Source organism: Malania oleifera, chromosome 10, assembly GCF_029873635.1.
Source record: "Malania oleifera isolate guangnan ecotype guangnan chromosome 10, ASM2987363v1, whole genome shotgun sequence".
NCBI classification, from domain to species: Eukaryota; Viridiplantae; Streptophyta; class Magnoliopsida; order Santalales; family Ximeniaceae; genus Malania; species Malania oleifera.
Window position 1 is genome coordinate 23752586 of NC_080426.1, and position 9348 is coordinate 23761933.

A 9348-nucleotide genomic window follows, 5' to 3' on the forward strand; every position below is an offset into this window, starting at 1 on the left:
CCAAAATAGCCTTTATTTTCCCAAATGAATAAATAAATATATTTATATAAGCATAACAATTTAATTGATTCAAATTTCATAAAATTGTTGACTTAACTTAATCCCTTAACCTGATTCCTGAAAAAACCCGATAACACCTCGGCCTACGCCCCAGGTGTTAAAAAACCCCTAAAATCCTGAAATTCAAATTTCACCATATTATCTGTCATAATTCCTAGAGTAACTTTTTCTAAAATTTCCCTAAGTTCTGAATACCCTAAATAACCCAATAAAAGTCTAAATTATCAAACTTACCCCTGATTTAGGATTAGTACCCCGAAACTCCAATTTGAAAACCCGCTCTGGCTAGATTGTAGAGAATCTCACCACGAGTCTCCTCATAATTTCCGTTTGTTAATGAGGCTTATAATTTAAGAGAAATTGAGGTAAGTTTGAGATTTTGCCTTACCCTAGGAGATATGCTTAGACCGCTCTCACGACAGATCCGCTCCAGTAGAAATGTCAGTAGCAGTGAGCAGAACCCAACGATATTTTCGTATTTTTGATCGACCGAATAACGAAAACATGATGGAGGAGGGTAGGAGAGAAGAGACGCGAAAATGAAAAAAAATGAATCTGCACTGAGGGGGGGGGGGCGGCGAGTCTCTTATGTCAATCCTGAGATTCATTCTCGGGATTGATTTGGTTCATCTTATCCATATACATATATTATTATAAAATTATATTATAATTATATTATATTAATTAATTAATTTATTATTATTAATTAATATTTTTTTTAAAAATTAATCTTAAATTTTTTTTATTTTTTTATATTCTTAATTGTTTTTTAAATTTATTATTATTATTATTATTATTATTATTATTATTATTATTATTATTATTATTTTAGAATCACTACATAAATTGCCCATTTAGATTTTCAATTCTGAGTTCATGATATGGGTTTTATTAAAGATTCAATTTTCAACCTAGTTTTTTGGAGATTGGAAAGAATCACTTATCGCAGTTGATTTTTTCTCGTTTTGAATCTTCTCGTTTGATGGGTATGTGGGTTTTTGATTGTTTTTTGTGATTGAACATTGAGTTTATATAGATTCGTTGATTCTGAAAGCTTTCAATAGGTTACATTGATTTGTTCTTTTTATCAGAGATAAGTGTGAGGAGAATTCTCTGCGCAAGGTTTAGGAGTAAAAAAAAAAAAAAATTCAATATTTGTGTATTGAAGTTCAGTTTTCAGAAGTTGGTTAAGAGATTGGCGTGGTATCTTTGAGTCTCGTCTCCCGGAGTGCTCGTCTCTCCCAGATTCGTCACTCCGATTCCGTTAAATTGCTTTTTGCTCTACATCGGTCCGTCTTATTCATTTTTTTTAATGGCGTCTTTAATTGATGTTGCTCGCCCCATAAAGATTGTTTTAAATGACTCAAACTACAATGCTTGACCTCAGCAAATGTCAATTTTTTTGATTAGTCGGAGATTATGACGTTTTGTCACTGGCACAAAAACAAAACCCACCAAAACTACCACGCAATCCACAGAGGAGTTTGATGAAGCTCTTGATGAATGGGAAAGTACCCACTATAAGATCCTTTCCTGGTTTATCAATACATTAGTTCCTACAATGCAAAGTTTACTTCCTAAGTTTCGTAATGCCAAACTTACCTGGGATTTTTTGGCAAAACAATACAACTATGGCAGTGATGCTGCTCTTGAGTTTTAGTTAGAAACTATGCTTTCTTATATGCATCAGGGACCTGGACAGTCCATTGCCGAGTTTCATGCTCAGGTTAGTGGCATTTGGGATCAGCTTTCTCAAGCTGATCCTATTTTTTCTAATGAACAGTCAATTAAGCTTTTTGCTACCTATCGGGATCGTCGTCAGTTCATATACTTTATGATGCATATCTAGGATGAATTTGAGAATACTCGAGCTTCTTTGTTACACCGATCTCCTCTTCCTACACTTGAGGTTGCTCTTGCGGAGCTCATTTTTTAAGAGACACAACAACAGACTCGTCGGGTTCATTCTCCAGATATGGTCTTGGCTACTACTCCGACTAGCTCCTCTACTCCTGCTGCGGCTGTTGCTACTTCTAGACCGCACCGTTTCAATGGCCAGTGCCACTATTGTAAGGAAGACGGTCACTATATTTTCGATTGTCCTAAGAAGAAGGCCAAGGATGCTAGGGACGCTCTCAAGGCTAAGACATCTTCCTCTTCCAAGCTTGTTGCTGCTATCTCCACCAGCTCCTCAGTTTCTGCACCTCCTTTGTTGTGTCTTTCTGCAGTTGACCTTGAGGCAATTATCACCCAGGTTCTATCTCGCACGTCTATGGCCTTATCGGTAAATCCAGTATTATTAAATCCTTCCCCACTATCTCATTTCAAATTATTTTAAATTTATTCCTATCCTTTCTACTATTCCTCATAGTAACTAACTCATTCGTCCTCATAACGCACTATGTAACTTATGTTGTAAGTGCCAAAATCATTTGAGTCGTCCCTTCCTTATCTTATCTTTTACAAGAATTACGCTTAACTTACCACTAATATGTAAACATTTATTTTACAAATCATTTATTTTCAATTGTTAATTATATTATAATAAATTTTCTTTCAAATAGTATCGATGAAAACAAATTATATATATGTTAGAACCAGAGGAGTTTTTGAGTGGACTTGATACATATGGATGAACACCAACTTAACCTAAAAGTTTAAATATATTGGATTTTGTGTCTAACCATATATATTAGCACCCATCATTTATTTAAATTTTTTAATGTGAGATAAACTCACAAGTGAAATTCTCAATATAATATATATATATATATATATATTTCTTTTTGCCTTTTTCCTTGTGTCAGGAGATTCTCTGAACCGACAGTGAAAATATTTTTTTTTTTTTTTTTTTGAAAAAGACAAGAGCATCCAAACTTTTGACTTTTTATATTTTTCATAACTATGGAAAGAAAGAAAAACAGAAGGCAGCCGAATAGGCACCCTCAACGTAGCCATTATTCCATTTTGATTGATCCTCGCAATCAATTTTCCCAGCTTCAATAATTGAACCTCTTTCCACTTGTCACCTTAAAACCAAAAAGAAATTTCAAACCCAAATATGTAATTAAGTAAAGAGGCAGTGGATAATAAAATTAGACTTCTGCGCGTCGCCATTATTGATCGTCGCTATAGGCGGGTGGGTCTTTTTCCAAAAGTCTTTGCTTTGTTAAAATATTTAGACCAAAAATATATCGGTCACACCTAACTTTAACTTACACTATAAAGAAGTCAACAAAAAAATAGTTAAAGACATGACAATAAATTTTTTACATAAAAATGCTTAAATTGAGGTTTATTCGTGTTAAATGGACATTATATGATACTTGAATTCGATTTGACTCAAAAATAATAAGTTCCACCATCTCAAAATTATTAAATTTGAATTCAAAAATTTAGTGGCAAGTTCTTAAAACTCGAACTTAATTAAATTCAATTCAATTTGAATATAAATTAATATAAAATATATGTATAAATACATCTTATATAATTTACATGATGTAAGATTAATAAAATTGAAAAGCTCAATTAGGCTCAATAAAACTTGGGAGTAACATTATAGAATTTGAATTTTATTCGTTAAAATGTTTGACTAGCTCAAATTCGAGTAGGATTGAGAGTTGAGTCCGAGTACAAGCTACTTGCAAACCTAAAATCAATTACACTGTATCTAAAGCGAGTCATTAAGATATTGTGTAGGTTTTTGTTCTAATCCATGCAAACTCAAAATTCATGCCTCAAAATCCATATTTTCAAAATTGATTAAAGCAATAAATAACAAAAATAAAAAATTGACAATATAAATAAACGCATTTTCATAATTCATTTGTTCGGTATATAACTAATAATTCTAAAAAATAAAAATGATACCAATCTAATCTTTAGCTATTTTGACAACGATTCTCGAAAATAAAATATTGAAACTATCTTTTGATATTGATCCAAGTGATGATTTATTGATAAAATAATAAAAATTGTTTTTATGAAAGTTTATGTTTTCTAATGCCGCGAGTAAGGATTGTGAAGTTTAAATTTAATTTTTAGATGAATTTATATATATTTTAATAATTTTATATTAAATATACTATCAAAATTTAATATAATTCCAAATTCAAGTTCCTTGCAATGTGTAATGGATACCATATTAAGAATTAAAGCATCATATTTGATTTTTAGATAAAATAATCATGGAAAGAAATAAAATGAAAATATCTGAACAAGAATCACGTCATAACTTTGATCCCATTATACTTGATTTTATTCTATTCCTTTGTACATAATAAGTTTTACTCAAAAAAAAAAAAAAGAAAACTAATTGAGCAAAGAGAAAAAGAGTATTCCATCATTTTCACGTTCAAATTTTCATCCATTTTCTTTCCTTTACACCGAACGGATAACATGATGCAAAACACTTTCTCTCTCTCTTTCCTTTCTTTCCAGTCTTCTCCATTTCCTTCCCCCTCTGTTTTCCCTCGTCCCAAACAGATAAAGTCAACTTAAAAAACCCCAAAGCAGCATATATTCCCCAATATACCCCTATCTAGTCGGTCGTCCCTAGCTGAATCTGCCCATCCCCAAGCTTCTTACTCTCCGCCTGCTTCTTCCTCCAGAAATTACCAAACAGCCCCTCCATGTCCTCCAGCGTCCTCCCCTGCGTCTCCGGCAGCATCGTATAGAAAAAAATCCACCCCACCGTCGCCATTCCGGCGTACAGGAAGAAGGCGCCGCCGATCGTGATCCCTTTGTACAGCGATATGAAAGTCATCGATATAACCCCGCTGGTCACCCTGTTAACCGCCACCCCCATGCTCGCCCCCTGCGCCCGGAGCTTCAACGGAAATATCTCTGAGCTGTACACCCACGTCACCGGCCCCAGACCGATCGAGAAGAACGCCACGTTCGACAGAACCATCAGGAAGCAGAGCACAGCCGCCCACATCACCCGATGGGCGGAGTGGTTTATCACGGTAAGCCCCGCGCCGAGGGTCACCAGCGACACCACCATGCCCCCAACGCTCGTCAGCAGCAGCGGCCGCCGGCCGATGTTGTCTAGCAGGAAAGTGGCGACGAGGATGAACAGGGTCTTGGTGAATCCGACGGCGACGGTGGCAAGGAGCTTGCCGTTGGAGGAGGTGATGCCGGCCTTCTCGAAGATTCTGGGGCTGTACAGCACCACCGAGTCGATTCCGGAGACTTGCTGGAAGAAGTGGATGCCGATGGCGGCGATGAGGACGTGGCGGACGGAGGCGGTGGGGCGGAGGAGGAGCTCCTTCCAGACGTCCTCGCCGTGGCTACGTTTGGAGACCGAGACGACGTCATCATGGCAGTCCTGGGGGATGCCTGCGGCTTCTTTGATGTCGGCGAGCCGGATCTGGGCCTCTTCTGGGGAGTCGGAGGTTTTGTCGAGGACTCGCTTGGCCTCGCCGAGGCGGCCCTGCATGACGAGCCAGCGAGGGGACTCCGGCATGGTGAGCACGACGAGGCCGAGGATGATGGAGGGGATGGCGCTGACGCCCAGCATGAAACGCCAACCCAGATGGTCTGGCAGCTTGGAGAAGGCGTAGTTGGACACGTACCCTAGCAGGATTCCGCCATTGATGAACACCTGCATGCCACATCAAAATTAAATAATTGGAACTGAAAGACGTCCTGATTTGTTAGGTGCTCCTAGGCTTTCTCAGCCCAAAAGCCCAACAATCTCCCCCTCACATATCAAGTTTTGGCATCCCGACAGAACGCTGAATCATGCATGACTCCATTATCCGTGTTGGATTTAGTTTTTCACTGACTCATCTCTACACACTATCTCATACTTGTCCGTTCACCTCGAATTTGATAAGGATGTAAGAATCCGAAAGAGTTCAATCACCCCAAGTTCTCGATCATTTTTTAAAAAAATATTATTAATTAATTTAAAATTTAAAAATAGGATTGATTGTATGTGACAGAAAGTTGGAAAATTGAGGTCTTGTGTGTGTGTGCGTGCGCGCGCGCGCAAGTGTCGGATCATTGTTGACAATTCAAAGGTTGTGTGCGGGGGTGGGGTGGAAAGTGAGGTAGAAAATAAAGTAGTGACAATCTTTCAGAATGATTGATAAAAGCGTGGAATTAAAAGTGGATTTGAATACATTTGGGAAATGACTTTTTACTTGAAATTAGAGACACTAAAGTGATGGACTTGAAAAAATAAAATAAAATTTGAAGATCCACAAATTACTTTTTTTAAAAAAATACATGAATTTTAAGTCTTAAATTTGATCTTATATGAATTTAGATAAAAATATATTAATTTTTTTAAATTTGGATGAATCTAAATCTAAATTATAAAACTCATGTTCACAATAGTATTTATTTTAAATAAAATTATTGAACTTATTTAATTTGTACAAATTGTAAATAAAATTGTACCAATTTTTATCTAAATTTGTACAAATTCAAATTAATATAATGTTTGAAATTTGAAGTATAGACTTCCAAATATTAAGTAAATTTTTTTATTTGTCAAAAGTAGTATTTATTTTTCATTTTAGTTTTTAAAATAATTACAATGCTGTCCCACAATTTTTAAAATTTTTTCAGCTACACAAACTTGAAAAAGTTTTCAGTTTTTATTTACAAATGTTGAAAGCTTAAAAAAAATTATAATTAATTTTATAATTAATGATTAATTCTTTTAAAAGTGAACATGCTCTATTTTTATTTTTTGGTTGGGAATTCATAAAAAAAGAGATGGAGCACAAACAATAAATTAATTTATTATAATAAGTTAATGTTGATCATATTGAAACATAAAATGTTGCATATTTTTTTATATTTGAAATCTTAAGACAAGATATTATTTAATAAATAAAATGATTTTAATATGTAAAAAAATAGTTAAAACCATGAAACACGTGTAGCTCTAAGAGGACATTTGACCTAGAAATGAATATACGTGTCAAAAACTTGTGTAATTAGTCTTAATTATTCTAATGAACAAATGATTTCTAATTTTAAATTAATTTATAAGTAAACCTTACTACCAAATATCACACTTTTGATTACTATTAATATAATTAATTAAATAAGTTTATGGAAGACTAGGCGCCATTGTTTTTCGCTATAGGTTTTGTCCTCATATTTTTTTTTTAAAAAAAGATTAGCATTATAGCATAATAGTTAATTAAAAAAATCATGCTATTCTCATGATATGAGACATACAGCACCCAACTAGAAACCTCAGGAAAACTATGAGCACATGACAACCCAATGCTACAAAACATAAAGAGAGAAGACAATTTCTCATGACCCAAACAGAGACCACTTCGATAATTCAATAGAAGCTCCTTTTCATGTGATCTCTCTCCGTCATACCAACTCCCCCTGATTGGCTTCCCGGAACCCTACAAAATGTTGACCACCCACAAATTTCCCAAAAAATCAGTGATCCAGATTAGCATAAAGCATTTCTTCTTAATTAATTATTAGTTTCACACACAATGAACAGTCTGGTGTTTCTAATATACCATTCTTTGGCAAACGAATCCAATAGACGAAACAATATTAGTAAGTGAAATGAACCTCGGGGAAGGAGGTAAGGAAGCCGCGGGTGGACGCCGGAGCCACCTCGGCGGTGTAGACGGGAGCAATCATGAGGGCGTAGCCGACGCCGACACCGGCGACGAAACGGCCGAACATGAGGAAGGCATAGTTGGTGGCGAAGCCCATGAGGATGGCCCCCACGAAGAAGATGGTCTGGGCCACCACAATGGTGTACCGGCGGCCTATCCAGTCGGAGGTCCGGCCGGCGGCCCACGACCCGATCAGGCAATACAAGTTCAGGATTCCGGCCAAGACTTCCACCTCCACGTCCGTGATTTTCAGGTCCCTTTTGATGTAGATTGCCGCTCCGCTCATCACCCCAATATCTGAGAGAGAGAGAAAAAACAAATACTAAACACATGAGGATGTATTTGCGAGAAAATTAGCTTTTGAGAGAAACTATTTTCCCGAGAAAATAGCCGGGGGCTGACGTAATGAGTCTTCGTCAAAAAGCAAAAAGGGTTCCCCGTGTTTGAGGAGATACTGAAGTGTACGTGCACATATGGGTGTCCATTAATGTTCAAAAAATAGGAACTTCAATCAGAAAGACGGGAAATTTTAATTTGTTTCAAAAAATCTACAAGAAAAAAAAATAGATTAGCTAATAATAATAACAATAATAATAAAAAGCTTATGATCCATCACAAGGAAAACGAGTAATTCTAGGACGAGCCTCAACTCGGACATTTTGAGCTTGGTTTCTCACGAAATTTCTCGTGAAATTAAATCAAATTATATATATTGGAGTAAATTAATATGTGTGACAGTCAATTGTTGTGTTAGGTGTTGCGAAGGTAGCCGGGGGTTTAAGGTCAAATCTCAAAAAAAAACAAAAAACAAAAAACAAAACAAAAAATTAAGCAGGTAGCCAAAAAAAGATAGAGATGGAATTAGTGATGATTTATTAAGAGTATAGTAGTAAGGGCTAAATACCATAGCCAAGGAGGACAGAGGTCATGGAGGCCAAAACGGCACAGGTAATGGCGTAGATGTTCCTTCTTGGTTTCTTGGGAGGGTCAAAATCAGCAAGACTCTTCTTGGGTTGGCCGGAAACATCATTAGATTCAGCTATGCTCCGATCAGCCATATCTGTAACTTCAATGGGTACGTTGCGGACCACAGCACAGTAGTGTATATATATAGAGAGAGAGAGAGAGAGAGAGAGGGAGAGAAGAAGAAGAAGAAGAAGAAGAGGCGAAGCAGAGGTGTGGATATGAGTGAGAGAAATTTTGAAGCCTGCAGGGCCTGTCTCTTAGCTATGTGTAGGTATGCAGAAGAGAGTGCAGCTGCCAACAGTCTTAAATAGACCAATGATTGCGTCATGGCGGACCAGACAGTCCCGAAGTTCCTCTTGCGTTGCGTCATCAACCCTAATTACTCTATTAAACAATCCTGCATATTTATTTTTCCATACACAAAATATATATATGCCAACTGTTATATGAAAGCGTATGCATATGTATATATAAGACAAAAACTGTATAAATTTTTTTTATCCAAATCAGTCTTAATTAGCTCTGGTGGCTATTAAGTTAATATAACATAACTGCACATACATTTTTACAAACAGTTAGTGCATACGAATCTACATCTTTGTAATCTATTATTATTTTGTAATTTGTTATTTTTTTTTCTATTTTATTCAACCAACCTATGACAAATTTTTTCTATTTTGATATTCACTTTTCTTGTATATAATATAAAGAT

The 9348-nt window shown here is 36.0% G+C and overlaps 1 protein-coding gene across 1 annotated transcript; it reads right to left on the reverse strand.

Moving 5' to 3' along the window:
• Positions 1–4288: 4288 nt before the first annotated feature.
• On the reverse strand, positions 4289–8917 carry LOC131166143 (polyol transporter 5-like). The gene is made up of 3 exons (XM_058124448.1): positions 8575–8917; positions 7621–7967; positions 4289–5665 (listed from the first exon to the last, which is right to left on the reverse strand). The coding sequence occupies exons 1-3, from the start codon at positions 8726–8728 to the stop codon at positions 4601–4603; spliced, it is 1566 nt and encodes a 521-aa protein (XP_057980431.1). The 5' UTR covers positions 8729–8917; the 3' UTR covers positions 4289–4600.
• Positions 8918–9348: the final 431 nt, after the last annotated feature.

Bases quoted from the DNA above. Each gene is read 5' to 3' on its own strand.
- LOC131166143 (XM_058124448.1), bottom strand. From the start codon at position 8,728: ATGGCTGATCGGAGCATAGCTGAATCTAATGATGTTTCCGGCCAACCC. The intron at 7,968-8,574 runs GTATTTAGCCCT...TCTCTCTCTCAG, and splicing joins CTCTGTCCTCCTTGGCTATG to ATATTGGGGTGATGAGCGGA. The intron at 5,666-7,620 runs GTTCATTTCACT...TGTGGCATGCAG, and splicing joins TCCTTACCTCCTTCCCCGAG to GTGTTCATCAATGGCGGAAT.